General features: G+C 41.7%; 1 protein-coding gene across 1 annotated transcript in view; it reads left to right on the top strand.

Annotated features, from left to right (window-relative positions):
* The window catches only part of CD2AP (CD2 associated protein), a 100,308-nt gene extending 87,036 nt beyond the window's left edge, over window positions 1-13,272 (top strand). The window contains exons 13-17 of the mRNA XM_034766625.1: window positions 516-628; window positions 2,885-2,974; window positions 7,699-7,883; window positions 9,527-9,590; window positions 10,953-13,272. Of these exons, the coding sequence (XP_034622516.1) occupies window positions 516-628; window positions 2,885-2,974; window positions 7,699-7,883; window positions 9,527-9,590; window positions 10,953-10,994 (494 nt within the window). The 3' untranslated portion in view covers window positions 10,995-13,272. The remainder of the gene's footprint in view (window positions 1-515; window positions 629-2,884; window positions 2,975-7,698; window positions 7,884-9,526; window positions 9,591-10,952) is intronic.
* The last annotated feature ends 4,504 nt before the right edge of the window (window positions 13,273-17,776 follow it).

The raw sequence follows: 17,776 nt of genomic DNA, 5'->3' as shown, positions 1-17,776 counted from the left end.
TTCTGTTAAGGTTCCATTAAATTTTGATTCACATGCTTAATTTCAAGAGCATCAAGATAGGAAAATACACTATTCGAAAAACTCTTAAAGGATCTAAACTGACATGGCTCAAAATTATTATGCTATTCTGAATTTCCTTCAAAAATATGTTTCAAGAAACAATTATGTATTTTCCTCAACACTTGAGTTTGAAATCTGCTTCATGCCACCTTCTCTCTTGAGCCTCTCTTGTTCTGGTGGGAATATGAATTTGAATTCCTTATTTTTAAACTGTTTGATTAGCTAATAGATGCCAATTCTCTCTAGTTTCTTTAATGAAAATATTGTTTTCCAGACTTACGAAAAGCATATGACAGTTATTTCTTGCATATCCTAAGAGCATAGTGTGCTGAAAGTCTTTTGAATGTACTGTTGTTCTGATCAATTCTCTTCTCAATGATTTAAAAAAAAATTGTTTTCTACTTCCTGAGAACCTTTTGAACTTAAAGGGGGTCTGTGTTCTCACCTTCTTCTAGATCTTTTAAGTTTTGATGTAATAGCTACCTCAGATAATCTGTCACACCCTACTGCAAGCAGACCGAAGATGCCTGGCAGGAGGCTGCCTACTCGTTTCAACGGCAATCATTCTGTGAGTACATTGACAGTATTATTCTGAAGATGAATTTAGGATATCTGCTTCCCACAAGAGAGAATTTTATTGGACATCACTCTAGGGAAGTCATTTCATTAGCAAATGCCTAAGAGAGTATTGATAGGAACATGTATCCACAAAAGGAAAAGTAAAGGTGAAAATGAGTGTAACTGAATATAGCAGCATCACAACTGCAGTTAAAAAAAAAAATTAGATTTTCCTATCTATTCCATTGGGTTTTAACATTGTTTCCTATTTCCCTAACTACTCAAATAGTGCTCCAGTTGCATCAATAAAAGAAATTTCTCATTGTGAACTTTTTATATTTCAACTCCAACAGTGTCCTCTGTTTTACAAGAGTAAGAACCCATAGTCCCTGCCCGGGGAATTTACAGTTTAGCGTAGATTACTGTTCAGACATGCAAGATATCAAATGCCAGGATGAGTACATCTTGGAGATAGAATATTTATTTGTTTATCTTTATGCAGTTATGTCAATTGAACTGTAATGGAGTCAGGTGACATTGTGGGGTCCACACAGACCAGCAGTGGGTTCTGTTACAACCTGTCATATAACTTTGCGGTCCTTTGTGCTGGTTCAATTCCCTGACACCAGTAGCCTGCCCACAAGCACAAGGTCTCACCCTGGCTCTCTCTAGTTTAGGTAATGTCAACAGCATTTCCAATCCCAGGTCTTCCTGAGTTCTTAATTACCAGACACACTCAGATTGTTCCCCTCTGACTCCTCACCCCCGAAGGCGTGAAAGCAGCAACCGCTCTCCCTCCCCAGTTATCAGTGCACTTTGGCACACACGCTCCGTACAGTTTGCACACCAGAGCCCTTGTTCGGATAAAAATAAAAAGTTTGTTTAATAGAAAAAGCACAGTCTCAAAGAAGAAATAATAAGGGAAAGCACACACAAAATAAACGGGGAGGGATAGCTCTGTGGTTTGAGCATTGGCCTGCTAAACCCAGGGTTGTGAGTTCAATCCTTGAGGGGACCACTTAGGGATCTGGGGCAAAATCAGTACTTGGTCCTGCTAGTGGAGGCAGGGGGCTGGACTCGATGACCTTTCAAGGTCCCTCCCAGTTCTAGGAGATAGGATATCTCCATTAATTTATTTAAATTTAAACCTAAAGACGCAACTTCAGGCTTTCCACTTTCATATTAGATAAACATCCTCTTCTAATAGTTATCTCTTGCCTTAAAACAGCTTCTTACTATATCCCCTAGCTATGAGGGATCCAGAGTTCATGGACAGCCCCCACCTGGAGACTGTCCCCAAGTTCTGCATGCTCTTCATTTTTCAAAGACCGCGGTTTTCTTTTCAGTTGCAGGCTGGTCTCATTTTGTGTTGATGGTTCCTCATTGTTTTTTTCCTGGGCTTGGACAATGGCTATGTGCTTGAAGGCAGTCTCACCTGGGTGGAGAGGTAGTCTCAGCCTGCCTGATTGCTTCACTGCCCTGTTGTGAGGTGATACTGAAATGGCACCACAGTTACAATTAAAATTTTTATATATACAATCACATACTTTCATAACTATAACCTGTATGCATATCTCGTAATGACTATTATGTTCATTACAGGCTTTCATAAAAGATTCTTACCCATTATATTTTTATAGCAAAATATTATAGTACGCTATCAGTTGGGTTAGCTGCTTATTTGGGTGGGGTCTCAACCTTTTTTTCTCTTGAGGTGTCCGATTGTCCAAGTCCTCAGTCTGTTACAACTCTTTTTAATCTGTTTGTATTGCTGTTGTGTCCAAAGACCCCAATCAACATCAGGGTCTCATTTTGCTAAACATTGCAGAAACATACATAGTTCCTGCCCCAAGGAGCTGACAGCTAATTTAATAAACATTCCGGGGGCAGGGAGGGGAAAGAGTGTGAAAGACAGAAGAGGTTAACAATATTTTAAAAATCTAGTTAAGATCATCAGTGGTATTTCTGACAATATGCTTCAGTTACTGTCCTTACTTTACTCCCAGGGCTAGTCAATTATTTTTTATCAAGGTAAAGTCAAGGTCCAGACTCCAGAGAAAACAATAATAAAAAATAACAGTGGTAATAATAAGTAAATACAAAGATTTTTGGGTCCATTCAAAAGTGTCTGGGAGTCTGGATTTAGCCTGGGGTCCCCCTATTGACTGCCCTGTTTTACTCCATCCCACTTAGTAATTATATTGTAAGTTACTGTTTTAGCTATTCTGCACACATTCTATTTAGCATGCATGTTTTTATTTACTAGCCAACTCAAAATGAGAGTACAGAAAAAATTGTGAAGGAGCATAAAGAGGAGGACGAAAGTGCCAAACCAAAGCCATCTGAAGTTAAAAAGGTACGAAGCTGAAATGATCAGATACACATATCAAACTACTAGCAGTGCCATTCATTTTGATTGTATGTGCACATGATGATTAATGCAGCCATACAGATTGCATTGATACAGGAGTGACTAGTTTTATATTGGGTAGCACAGAACTATGCTTCTAGTTCCAGGAGTAAGTTGGATGTCTGCTCTGCCACCTAGCTCCTGGATAAAGAAAAGCAGGTTTGAGCAGAAGAGGCATGCAGAATGGCATAGCTTGACCTCAGTTACCACCCTGGAAGCTTGCTTAATAACTGATTTTAGGCAGCCCCATTACATTGCAGTTCTTGAAAGATAAGAGAGCTGGTGTCATCCTGGATTTTCTGGATAGTTGGTAAAAACTTCTGTGAATTTTACTTCCAAAGTAAATCTGATGGCAGGAGGCCAGGGTTGCCAACAAGCAGTTACAGAAAGGTGGGGAAGCGTGTTGAGAGTGGGCAACCCAATGTGAAGAGGAAGGCAAACCCCTCCCCTCACTCCAGGGACAACTTCTATGATTCCTAACAGAGCCTCACCTCTCTCTTGGGACACCATTATGAAAAGCGCTTTCTGCAAAGGAGGACTCCTAATCTTAAATGGGCTGCTCCTCGTGGGTAAAATTGCCTCAGTTACTAAGGTTCTGGTACATTGTTCTCCTACTGTGCCTGCCTGAACTCCTCCTTCCTCCTTGCCTGGACAGCTGTAACCTCAGACAGATGGGTCCTCAGCACAGTGAAACAGGTTATACCCTCCAGTTCCTTTCTACTCCCCCTTCCCACTCACCTTCCCCATCCTTCTTCAGGGACCCCTCTCATGAGAGTCTCCTGGCACAGGAGGTAAAGACGTTACTATAGCTGGGTGTGGTGGAAGAAGTTCCTCTCGAGTACAGGAACGGGGTTCTAGTCGCAGTACTTCTTAATCCCAAAGGCCAAGAGTGGTCTGTGGCCCATCCTGAACTTGCAAGACCTCAACAAGTACCTAAAGAAGTTAAAGTTCCGCATGGTTTCCCTGGCTTCTATTATCCCCTCACTGGATCCAGGAGACTGGTATGCCGCCCTCGATTTGAAGGACGCATTCTTTTTGTGGATACAGACTAACACGGCTGCTACTCTGAAATACTTCCACATAGTGATCTTTCAAGGGCACAGACGCTTCCTCCTGTTTACGGTGGAGCCCTACCACTACCAGTTTGCGGTCCTCCCTTTCGACCTGACAACAGCACCGAGAGTGTTTACCAAGTGCATGTCGGTTGTAGCGTCTTACCTCAGGCACTAGGGTATTCAGATCTACCCGTACCTCGATGGCTGGCTCATCAAGGGCAGCTCCAGGTCTCAAGTCCAAAGGGATGTTGCGGTGCTTCAAACCACGTGCCGCTCTCTGGGCCTACTGGTAAATGACAAAAAGTCGATGTTAGTGCCAGTGCAGAGGATAGAGTCCATCAGAGTGGTCCTCGACTCGACCTGTGCCAGGGTGTTCCTGCCACTGGAAAGGCTCCACATGTTAATGAACCTCATCACGGAAGTCTACGCGTTCCCTCTGACTACAGCCAGGGTCTGTCTGCGCCTCTTGGGTCGCATGGCAGCACACACTTACGTGGTCCACTGTGCCAGGCTCCGAATGCGGCCTCTGCAACAACGGCTGGGGATGGTCTATTCCTAGTCCAGAAACCCCCGGAAAAGATCATTACCATTCCCCAGGTGATACTTATCTCGCTGTGATGGTGGACCGACCGCACAACAGTTCTGGAGGAGGTTCCATTTGACAACCCCCCCCCCCACTCCATCAAGTTGGTGTCAGATGTCTCAACCCTTGCTGGGATGCACACCGTCTACATCAACAGGCAAGAGGGAGCGTGCTTGTCGACTCTCTGTCAAGAGGAACTCCATCTGTGGGTCTTCTGCATCAGCCACGAAATCCACCTGGAAGCTTGTCACCTTCCTGGTGTCAAGAATATGCTGGTGGACCAGCTCAGCAGGGACTTCTCTTCTCACTACGAGTGATCGCTCCATCCAGAGGTAGCCTGCTTGATCTTCCAAAGGTGGGGAACCTGTTTGCTACAAGATAGAACAGGAAAATCCACGGGTTTTGCTCTTGGCAAGGTCTGAGCAAGGACTCCCTCTCCGATGCCTTCCTCCTGTCATGGCCAGGGAACCTGATGTACACATTCCCTCCGATTCCACTCACCGGCAGGGTCCTGGCAAAGATCAAGAGAGACAAAGCGCAGGTTGTCGTGATCGCCCTGGCGTGGCCTCGCCAAAATTGGTTAAGCATGCTCATGAGCTTGTCAGCGGCCCCTGCCCAACCACCCAGACCTGCTGTCACAGGACCACGGTCGGCTCCTACACCCCAACCTAGAGTCCCTCCACCTCTTGGCATGGATGCTGCGTGGCTGAACCCGGAGGAATGGACGCTGTTTGGAAGGAGTCCAACAGGTCCTCCTTGGGAGTAGAAAGCCCTCAACCAGACTGACTTACCGGGCCAATTGGACGAGGTTTTCCCACTGAGCGTCCGAGCACGACATCTCTCCCTCACGTTCTTCCATACAGGCTGTCCTAGAGTACCTGCTCCATTTGAGGAACCAGGGCCTGGTACACTTCCATTAGAGTACATCTAGCAGCCATCTCCGCTTTTCATCCGCCGATCCAAGGACAGATGGTATTTTCCCATGACATAACAGTCAGATTCTTGAGAGGGCTCGAGAGACTCTTCCCACAGGTACGGACTCCTGACTCACAGTGGGATCTTAACTTGGTCCTTTCTAGTCTCACCAGCTCACCCTTTGAGCTGCTGGGTTCTTGCTCCCTTTCACACCTGTCATGGAAGGTCGCTTTCCTGGTGGTGGTGACGTCGGCAAGACAGGTCTCTGAAATTAAAGCCTTGACCTCAGAACCAATATGTGGCAAGCCATGGCCAAGTTCGAAGGGTCACTCCCCAAGGTTTCCAAGAAGGAGTTTTGAGCAATCCTTGATGAGGGCACGACCGCGGCCAGGGTGGACCTCCAGGCGGCGGCAGATGCTGCGGACACTGCTGCCCACACCATGACTTCCACTATCTCCATGCGGCGAGCCTCTTGGCTGTTCCTCTCTGGGTTGTCCACCAAGTTCTCAGCAGTCAATGCAGGAACCTGCCCTTCGATGGCTGGGCCCTATTTGCAGAGCAAACAGACAGCAAGTTGCATGGCCTCAATGACTCCCACACCACCCTAAAAATCCTGGGTCACTATGTCCCAGCCCCAGTGCATAAGCAGTTCAAACTGCAGCAGCCACAGGGCCAGGGGAGCCAGCCTTGGCAGGACCCCATAAACAAGCCAAGGGCTACAAGCGCTACCCGCCTCCACCTTCTGCACAGTCGGGCTTGACCCCTAATAAGCAGGGGGCCAAACTCGACGAGAGTACAGGCATCTTTAGCGGCCTTCCTGGCGTACATCCCTATCCAGGACATCTGTAGAGCCGCAACGTGGTCCTCTGTTCACACATTTACCACTCATTATGCTAGGTTTCAGAGTAACAGCCGTGTTAGTCTGTATCCGCAAAAAGAAGAACAGGAGTACTTGTGGCACCTTAGAGACTAACAAATTTATTAGAGCATAANGGTTTGAATAAGGACTGGGAATGGCTGAGCCATTACAAACATTGACTCTATCTCCCCTTGTAAGTACTCTCACACTTATTATCAAACTGTCTGTACTGGGCTAGCTTGATTATCACTTCAAAAGTTTTTTTTCTCTTAATTAATTGGCCTCTCAGAGTTGGTAAGACAACTCCCACCTGTTTATGCTCTCTGTATGTGTGTATATATATCTCCTCAATATATGTTCCATTCTATATGCATCCGAAGAAGTGGGCTGTAGTCCACGAAAGCTTATGCTCTAATAAATTTGTTAGTCTCTAAGGTGCCACAAGTACTCCTGTTCTTCTTTTCACTCATTATGCTATCGCTCAGCAGGCCAGAGACGATGCTGTGTTGCAATCTACATGTCCGTGAACTCCTACCCACTCCGGGATACTGTTTTGGAGTCACCCAATATGGAATGGACATGAGAAGCACTCGGAGAAGAAAAGACAGTTACCTTTTCCGTAACTGGTGTTCTTCGAGATGTGTTGCTCATGTCAATTTCATAACCGCCCTCCTTTTCCCACTGTCGGAGTTTCCGGCAAGAAGGAACTGAGGATGGGGGGAGCCAGCGGCACCCCTTATACTGCCCTATGCGGGCCCCACTCCAGAGGGCCCCAGAGCCAGTCCCCTATGGATACTGCTGAGGGAAAAACTTCCAGCACCAGTGCATGTGGCGAGCATGCTCACCTAATATGGAATGGACATGAGCAACATATCTCAAAGAACACCAGTTACAGAAAAGGTAACAGTCTTTTCTCAAGGTAGTAGTTCCAGCTAATGGGAGACACACCAGACAGGCTCTTTGGCCTTATACATCCATTACTGTCAGTACATTATCTGGCACAAATATGTACTGCCTTGTAAAATGGAGTGTGCTTCCTGTCATGTCTTTTGTAAAAGATTGAAATGCCCGGAGTACATAAATGTGCTGTGTACACTACAAAAACCAGTGTTACAAGTTGGATAGTTCTGTGTACCATTTTTATAGTGTAATTACATTGGGTTGAAACAATACTTGTAAGAAAAACACACGATTTGTGTGGTGTGTTCTCCCCAATTTATAGTGAATTCATTGTTACCTTTTTATTGATTTCTTTTAGTCACCTGTGTTCACTTCAACACCTCTATCTTCATCTCCAAGACCAAATTCTATTCTACTCAGTTCTGCTCCTGGAGAAATCACAGTTAAAGACCAAACAGAAGGGGGCGGAAATTCTGTGGACGATCTCAGGATTCAGATTAATGAGTTGTTGAGTATTGTAGAAGCACTGAAAAAAGATCATAGGTAAATATTATTTAATTACTCTTACCCCTCAATTGAATATATTTAACAAATTCTGTTCTAAATATTATTGTATACTGGAAAATTTATTTTCAAAGGTAAGCTTTCCATATTGATCACTCTGCATTAGGCACCTTGCTTTAGAAATTCACCCAACAGGTTTATATAATGAATATATATTAATTTTTGTTCAGAAATACAGTAACTCCTTACTTAAAGTTGTCCCAGTTAAAGTTGTTTTGTTGTTACATTGCTGATCAATTAGGGAACGTGCTCGTTTAAAGTTGTGCAATGCTTCCTGCTAACGTCGTTTAGCAGCTGCCTTCTTTGTCCACTGCTTGCAGGAAGAGCAGCCCATTGCAGCTAGCTGGTGAGGGCTTGTAACCAGGGTGGACCGGCAGCCCCCCTATCAGCTCCCTCTATCAGTTTCCCGCTCCCCTAAGTTCCCCAGTCGCCTGGCAGGCTATCAATCGGCAATTCAGCTGTTCCTCCCCCCACTGCCATGTGCTGCTCCTGCCCTCTGCTTTGGAACGGCTCCCAGAGACTCCTGCTTGCTGTGCAGGGGAAGAAGGGGGGAGGCTAATGTCAGGGTGTCCCCCTCCCCCCTGCTCCTGCACCCTGCTTACCCCTTCTCTATATAGAGCAGGGAGGGAACACCGATGGAGAGAGAGAGAGAGCTTGGAGCAGCAGCTGCTGTCTCAACTTCCTGATCCACTTTAAAAGACAATGCACTTAAGAGTGGGTCAGCTTACTTAAAGGGGCAGTGTGCCTCTCTCTCTCTCCCCCACACACACAAGGTGTGTGTCTGTCTCTGTCTGCTATGCTGTCTCCCCTCCCTCCTGTTCGTGCTGCCTTGATGAGAGGCTACATTAACAACAATGTGTTAACCCTTGAGGGCTCAGCCGAGTGCTAGTTCATCATTTAGCAGCAAGGCATTCCCTGGGAAATATCCCTCCCTCTTCCACCCTCTAACTTCACCACCTCAACCAAGCTTCACAATCATCATAGCTGTGAACAGTATTAAATTGTTTGTTTAAAACGTATATGTGTGTATATCTATATAATATATAGCTTTTTTGTCTGGTGAAAAAATTTCCCTGGAACCTAACCCCCCCCATTTACATTAATTCTTATGGGGAAATTGGATTCGCTTAACTTTGTTTCGCTTAAAGTTTCATTTTTCAGGAACATAACTACAACGTTAAGCGAGGAGTTACTGTATTGCTGTGGTTGCATTCTTCCTCCTTTTGTGTTTTTCTACTTTTTTTATCACCATTACCAATGTTCTGTAAATGGTTACTCTTCAAGCAAAAATAAAAATTCTTGTAACAAAGAGGTAGCGATCAGCAATGCTCTTTCAAAATTCAGCTCAAGATGTATGTAAATAAGACCAACCCTCTAAAGGGTCTGTCCTGTCCCAATATTTTACATAAATTGTTTTATAAGTGTAATATTGCATGGAAAATATTCCTAAGGAATACTTAAATATGTGTGGCATATATGTGAAACAGTGTTACCAAGAACCTGTTATGTGAATTAATTCCCCTATCAGTGGCAATTTTAGTTCTCAACACCATAAGATAGATAGACCATGTTTTTTTTATTTTCAGTTGCAATAATATTTTAATTTTGTTTATCATTTATAGCAAAGAACTGGAAAAACTAAAAAAAGATTTGGAGGAAGAGAAAATGATGCGAAGTCTCCTCGAGGTAATTTTAGCTATGAGGATAGTGTATAGATATGTGTATACGGTACTCTGATGATACCAGAGGGCTAATGAAAACCTTTAACAGTCTTGTTTGATCTCTGTATCATTAGTACGAATCTGAATGATTGCCTAGTAAAGTGGAAGCTGGTATGGGGAATTATATTTTATATATGAAAGACTCGAAGCTAGAAAAACCTATTCTCCAAATGCAAAGTAGAGGTTAGCCACATGTGTAGGTCTGGAGTAGAGTTCAATAATATCCACAATACACTGTGTACCTGCTCTGTCCTAGAGCTTCTCAAGTAGGCAGTTTTAAGAGGCCTCAGTTATTCTGCCATGAAACATTTTTAAAGCAGTGTTGAAAATCATGGATCTGAGAACTGAACATAGGGAGAAGTCAAGTTTTTATAGATCTGGTTTTAAAAAAAAACGGGGTAGGGGTGGAGACAAGACTCATGAAAATTTTGTCAAAAATTTCTGATTTTTTTAACTCAAAATTTCAAGTCATAAATCAACTGTAATTTTTAAATATTCTGGAGGCCAGTAAGTAAGAATAACTGAAACAGAATAATAAGGTTTTAGTGTCATGTAGGTACATGTACAGTACAGTAAGCTTTGCAGACTTGTTTTTTCTCTCTTCAAGCTGTGTTGAAAAAACAGTCTGTTTTACAGGGAGTAATTCTGAGTACATATCACTTATGAATACTGCATGTATGGAATAGTTGATATGGGTTCATCCTAGGTGAACATTTATACACAATCTTATTTTTAGACAGATACAAAAGGGACCCTATTTGAAAGTATCTTTCAACTCAGCAAAAGGTGCAATTTCACAAATTTGAAAAGACCATGAACCATATTCTGTTCTAACAGATTTTTACTAGTGTACCTCCATAGTAATCAGTGGAGTTCTTTCAGATTTGCAGTGGTGTAACTAAGACTAATATATTTCCCATTATCATTTAGTATGGTAGGCTTGGTGTGAAATTTTGTACATGATCCATTTTAGGAAGAAAGTCTGAGATGATGCACCAACCCATACAATCATATAATGCAGGAGAAGTCATTAAACAATTGAATTCAGAGAACAAATTTGTTCTGTGGTACACTTTAATCAGAACCAACTAATTCAATAAAATTTACCATACAAATAGACAATATGTATTTTAAAATGCATCTCGTAAGCCATAGCTACTTAGTTGTATGTTGTTAAATTGTTAAATGCATTTTTAATAATGAAAGTTGCTTAGCATGAATTGCAAAGAAAAATTGATAGAAAGATTAAGATTTTGGTAAAAATCATGTAAATTAAAGATACTGATATTGGGTAGTTCATTATTCTCATAATGTCTTTCTTTTCCAGGCTGAAATAGAAAAGTTGAAGAAAGCAGTCATGTCTACATGAGTCAGCCACAGACAGTGTCATTAACTTGCCAGGAATTCAAACACATAATACAAATAGAACTGACTTTTTTTTTTTTTTAAGTTCAGTAAAATGAAAGCTGGTGTTCCATGGGCTTAGAGGGGGGGAAAAAGAGTAAAGAGGAATATAGTCTTGTATTCAGAGAGAGAAGAAAAAAAAAATGATGTAATTTTTTTTGCCAATATAAAAGAGGCCTTATTTCTTACTGTGCTGGAATTGCAGACCTTTATTTTCCGGTTTGCTTGAAAATACTACTGAATCTGTATAAAAAGAAGAGGGAGTTCTTAATAGATTTTTATTGAATTCTTGTAGTGTAATTTTTAAAGAGATCTATACTATAAATAGGGTGATATATCTTTACAAGTAATCTGTAAAATAGTCAATTGGGAAGGACGGAGTAACCTAATAGTAATTGTAGTCTACTTTTCCCAGACACACAAAAGGGAATATATGATATTTGTATATTATTTTTTAATTTTAGCATTCTTTCCAGGATTACACTGTTGTGCCTGTCTGCGGTGAGGGTATTCGTAATATGCTGTTTTTTATAATTTGGGTGATGAGACAAGAATTTGGTGGTCCTATGTGGCAGATTAATCGCCTGTGCATAGTAGTAATTGGTGATCTAATCAAAATAGTTTATTAAACAGCAAACATTTTGTCACTTGCACTATAGGATTTATAAAAGGGATTTATGATTGAACCATAAAACTATAGTAGGACAAAGTTAATTCTTAAAACCACAAAAAAAGGAAAAAGAAACCCAGAGTTAAGGCTAAATCCTGTTGTGCCTAGGTATCGTAGCACATACGACATGCAAAATCTGCCTTAACTCTGTTTTTTTTTTTTGCTTTTCTGAATTTAAATCTAGCTCATCAGTCTTCAGTGGTTTGTTTCTTTTTTGCAGTAATAGTAGTATTAAAAAAGAACTTTTTAAAAGCTTCCTTCATATGAATTGCAACTTTCAGAGTCTTCAGTCAGCCATATGCATATACACATACACGTTCATATAGTTTTTAAAATTGGGTAGTATTACTCAATGGACACGGATGGCTCCAAACAAATCACTTTGGGCTCTTATGTAAATATTGAGACTTTTTTCAAAGCGTATTATGCCATAAACCATAAGCTCTCAGTATGTTATGTAAATCCAAATGTAATCACATTTTAAAGAAATATATATTTTCACATGATAGATTGGAACAGCTTCTGATGAATCATTGTGCTGATCTGACACAATGTCTTTCATGTATTCCCCATGGAAAAAAGTTGAAAACTTGCAGGTCACATTGTACCTACCCTCTCCTTTCCCTGTGTCCCCCCTCCCCCCGTCTCCCCCCCGGGAGCAATGCAAATATCCAAGTAATAAATACTGAAAAACTATTCCCCGCTCTCTTCCTCACCCTTAATTCATATTTTATTAATGCTATCCACAGTTGATACAAATCTACAATATTTCAGCTTTTTAAATAGAAGCCCTAATTAAAACGCATTGCTTCAATTAAGCAACAACCTCCTCATCTCTGACCTAGCGGAATATAGCATGCCCCCTAGTTTGACAAGCTCACCAATAAATAGTCTTGGCTTTTAAAACACCATTTAGATTTCTATTCATGTGAGTACAGTAGGGGTAGTAATGTAGATTCATGAAGTAAAGTGAAAGTTTTTAATAAATCATGAGAACACTTTTCCATACGTGGTGCACAAGCAGTGGCAAACATCTAAAGAGTGAATTGCATGATGTTGGTCTGCAGTTGCTGATTGCCTTTTTCATGAAATCTGAATAGTAAATATATTATACAAATTTTAGGTTATATTTGTGAGAAACATTGCTAACCAGCTGGTTCAATATTAACTCTTCATTGCCTTGACGCATCACAAATGAAGACTTAAGCCACAACTTTATATCCAGGAATAATGGGTAGCAGTAGTGCGTCTCAGACACTAAACCTTGCATTTAGCACTCTTTTACCTCTTTACTTACTAAGTTTGATAATGCAAAGCAAGAAATGAGCCTAGTGAAATAGAAGATTCTCTATTTTATAGCTCTTCACTGTGACCAGAGCATAAAACAAGTCCTATGATAGGTTGCTCTGATGATTATCATGTCTGCACTTAAGCTTGTAGCAGACGAGCAGAACAAGACAATCAGTTAAATCAAAAATTGAAAGGTGTTATAAGAAGTTAATGGCCTTTTTCGCTGTAGCAATAAATGAGCAAGTGCAATGACTTGATTTAATAAAAATCTTTTTTAAAAGTTGCTGCTATGAGTATTTTTAGCCATAAAGAAGTCGGCCTAATACATGTCCGTCTTACCTATGATTAGTGTTGTGTAATACAATGGAGGTGGGAAGGGTAATGTTTATACAGACATTCCACAAAATACAAGTTCTTTAAAGCATAATGCTTCATTGACTTGTTTACAGGTGCTGTAAAAATCATGCATGCTATCAAAACTCCAGCAAATAAAAAACAAACAAACTACGGTTGGTATGTTTGCTTTTTTGTTGTTCAAGGAAGTTTTGAATTTTGTCGTAAATACAAGCTTGGAAAAGAGACATCAAATAAGGAAATTACCTTCTGAATCCTTCTGTTTGCTTTTTTTTGCAACGGTGTTACACTGTTAACTCTCATTTAGCTTGTGATCCACTATGATCCCAGATCCCTTTCTGCAGTACTCATTTCTAGGCAGTCATTTCCAATTTTATATGCGTGCAACAGATTGTTCCTTCCTAAGTGGAGTACTTTGCTTTTATCCTTAGTGAATTTCATCCTATTTGCTTCAGACCATTTCTCCAGTTTGTCCAGATCATTTTGAATTTTAATCCTAGCTTCCAAAGCACTTGCAACCCCTCCCAGCTTGGTATCATTCGCAAACTTTAGAAGTGCACTCTCTATGCCATTATCTAAACCATTGATGAAGATATTGAACCAAAATGGATCCAGAACTTATCCCTGCGGGACCCCACTCGATATGCCCCTTCAGCTTGACTGTGAACCACTGATGATTACTCTCTGGAAACGGTTTTCCAACCAGTTATGCACCCACCTTTATTAGCTCCATCTAGGTTGTATTTCCCTAGATACGGCTATCTAGTGTATCTTTCTTGCATTTAGGAACTGAACATTTTCAGCTTTTGATTTTCTGCCAAAAAAAAAGTTGATTTTTTTTTCCCCCATGGTGGTAAAATAAACACTTTCCGACCGGCTCTAGAACCCATGTAGATGCCGTTGCCAACCGTGAATCCCACCGGAGAGGCATTTGTTAAGGGGGTATAATTCCCAGCTTTTTCTCTGCAAGGCAAAGCTGTCATCTTCCTCATGGAGGAGTTACTAAGAAACACCATGTTCAGTTTCCACCCCTGAATCTGGGTGATTACTACATAGGAAAGACTGATTCCCGTTACTTCCAAGTGTTCTTACAATGTTGTTGGATTGGACTGTTTCCATGGTGGATCAGATAACAGAATTTGAGTAGTACATTTCAGAGGTAGGCAGAGCATTATCTGTATAAATGTAAGATAAGATGGCCCCATCCCAAATTTCACCACACCGGGAGAAAATAACTGCAGGATGGAGTTAATTCAATGACTAAATATGAACCAAATAAAAAGCAACTAATGGTGCAACAAAGTAAGTTTGATGAATGTCATTCTCTCCTTAACTGTAAGTTTTAAATAGAATTCCCAGACAAAAATAGTCTTAAAATGTTAAGGTTGAAAGTGCGTAGGAATAACTTAAAATTAAAAAAAATACATAGCGGCCTGAAGAGCTCTTTAGGAAAATCATTACCACATATTGTCCAAACCAGTTGATTTTGTGGGAGGTAGAAACTGACGGAATAGCAGTGATACCTATTGTACCTGATCACATAAAGCCTGCATACACTCCATTCTGCCTTATCTGGGTTTTTTTTTATCCATCATCCTGATTTTAAGACTAATGAACATCTGTTTTCTAAGGAAGAAAATCTATCTAAATCAGTTGACCTCTGAAACACTTTTCTTGCTTAGAATGCATATTCTAGGTGTGTGGAAGAAAGTGAGAAATCATCGTTCTGCGTTTAAATAGTGCCTTTTCAGCTGTAGATCGCAAGGCTTTTAACAAAGGGTGAATAAGCTTGATTACCTCTTATTTACAGATGGAGAAATAGAGAAATATGTGACTTGTCCTAGGTCCAGGGTAGGCAACCTATGGCACGTGTGCCGAAGGCGGCACGCGAGCTGATTTTCAGTGGCACTCACACTGCCCGTGTCCTGGTTACCGGTCCAGGGGGCTCTGCATTTTAATTTAATTTTAAATTAAGCCCCTTAAACATTTTAAAAACTTTATTTACTTTACATACAACAATAGTTTAGTTATATATTATAGACTTATAGAAAGAGACCTTCTAAAAACGTTAAAATGTATTACTGGCACACAAAACCTTAAATTAGAGTGAATAAATGAAGACTCGGCACACCACTTCTGAAAGGTTGCTGACCCATTATTGGGATTAGAACCTAGGCCTCCTGAATGTAAAATGCATGCCCAGTCCATAAACGCAGTGCCTCTCATAAAGTCTCTTTCTATTCAGCTTCTTGTATGTTCAGCAGCAGTCAAAAAAAAAAAAAAGAAAAGAAACAATGTTAGGAGCCATTAGGAAAGGACTAGATAATAAAATATCATAATGACACTATATATCCATGGTACGCCACACCTTGAATACTGTGCGCAGTTCTGGTTGCCCCATCTCAAAAAAGAAGTATTAGAATTGGGAAAGATACAGAAAAGGACAACAAAAATGATTAGGGGTATGGAACAGCTTCCATATGAGGAGAGATTAAAAAGACTGGGACTTTACATCTTGGAAAAGAGATGACTAAAGCGGGGGGGGGGGTATGATAAGGGTCTATAAACTGATGAATGTGAAGAAAGTGAATGAGGGAGTGTTTACTCCTCATAACACAAGAACCAGGGGTCACCCAGTGACATTAATAGGCAGCGGGTTTACAATGAAAGGAGGTAGTTCTACACACAAAGTGTTAGGGGAGACATTGTACTTCTGGGGCAATTGTGTGCCAAAAATTCAAAATTCTGCATATTTTGTCAAAATAATGCAATATAATCACACCAGTTTCAATTGTTTTGGTAATTTATTTAAACTACAATAGAGAAAAAAGTCACAACAACTATTTAGCATTTCCTAAACACATGACAGTTGAGTTACAAACACTTGGTAACTAATACCCTGCATTCCAATTATAATCCTGGATTTTCATTTAAATTTCATTACAGAACACCAAACAGGAGAAAAAGAAAGTAGAATGTAATTTTAAATTGCTCAGACCTTCACACATGACAGTCATACAGTTTTGCTAATCGTTGTGCTGGACCTGTCTGGGTACTTTGGGAAGTGCTTGGTTCTGATTGTCCTGACATTTTATTGACTGCTTGGTAAATGTTTCATTTGCCTTCAAAGCCTTTTTCTTTTCTTTTTTTAATGGGTAAAGAAAATAAATCCTGAGCTGTAATCTAGCCCCCTTCTGCTACTTTGGCACAGGAAAAAAGTGTGAAAGTGCATAGATCTTCCTAGCTGAGGATTCCCTTACTGTCATTGATAAGAATTCCATGTCTACACTGGCAAGTTTCTGTGCAGTAAAGCAGCTTTCTGCATTGTAACTCCCACGGTGTACACACTGCCAAGACACTTAGTGCGCAATTACAGCGCTGTAAAAAAACCACCCCAATGAGAGGCAAACAGCTTTCTGCACCAGGGCTACAGCGCCGCGGTGCCAGTGTAAACACCCTGGTTGATTACAGCGCTGCGATTAGCCTCTGGGAGCTGTCCCACAATGACTGTTCTCACCTCTCTGATCAATAGTTTGATCTCTACTGCTCTGCCCTCAGATGACCAACCATCATCCCCACCCCGTAAATTCCTGTGGAATTTTGAAAGTCCCCTTCCTGTTTGTTTGGTGATGCATGCAGTGGTCTCAGCACATCTTTCCAGGTAACCATGCCTGCTCCAGGCACAAGGCGATCCCCTGCTTGGATCAAAGCCAAGCTGCTAGACCTCATCAGTGTTTGGGGAGAGGAGGCTCTCCAGTCCCAATTGCACTCCAGCCGTAGGAATTATGATACCTATGGACAGATTTCACATTGCATGACAGAAAGGGGCCATGACCGGGAAACACTGCAGTGCAAGGTCAAAGTGAAGGAGCTGCGGACCACCTACCACAAGGCGTTGGAGGCAAACCACTGCTCTCGTGCTGCGCCCAGGGGCTGCCGGCTCTACAAAGAGCTGGACGTGATTCTCAGTGGTGACCCCCACCTCCACTGCAAAGGCCACGGTGGATACTTCTGTGGCTCACGTGCCAGTCAAGAGTGGACTGAGTCAGGAAGAGGAAATCTTGGATGGGGAGGGGGCCCAGAGGACGACTCAGAGGCCAGAGATGAATGCAGCCAGGAGCTCTTTTCTACCCTGGAGGAGGCTAGCCAGGCACAGCTGTCAGATCATGGTGAAGCGCAAACAGAAGAGGAGGCCCCTGGTAAGTGGATCTGATTCTGGGAATCGCTGAAGCGAATTGTTGGGGACGGGAGGGTTGCAGAAAGCAGGCTTGTTTCTGTATGATGCACGTACGACTACATGCCTAGTCTGAGCGGCGGAACAGGCTCCCTCACTTCATGGGAATCTCCCTCAGAGATTTCCAGCAAACTCATGGAGATACTGGGCAATCCACGGCCGCAAGTTCTTTGGCAGAGCTGCTTTGTTTGTTGCCCCA

This window comes from Trachemys scripta, chromosome 3, assembly GCF_013100865.1.
Source record: "Trachemys scripta elegans isolate TJP31775 chromosome 3, CAS_Tse_1.0, whole genome shotgun sequence".
NCBI lineage: Eukaryota > Metazoa > Chordata > Testudines > Emydidae > Trachemys > Trachemys scripta.
Note: the sequence above shows the minus strand (reverse complement) of the source record. Positions and strands in the feature narration are given on the sequence as shown.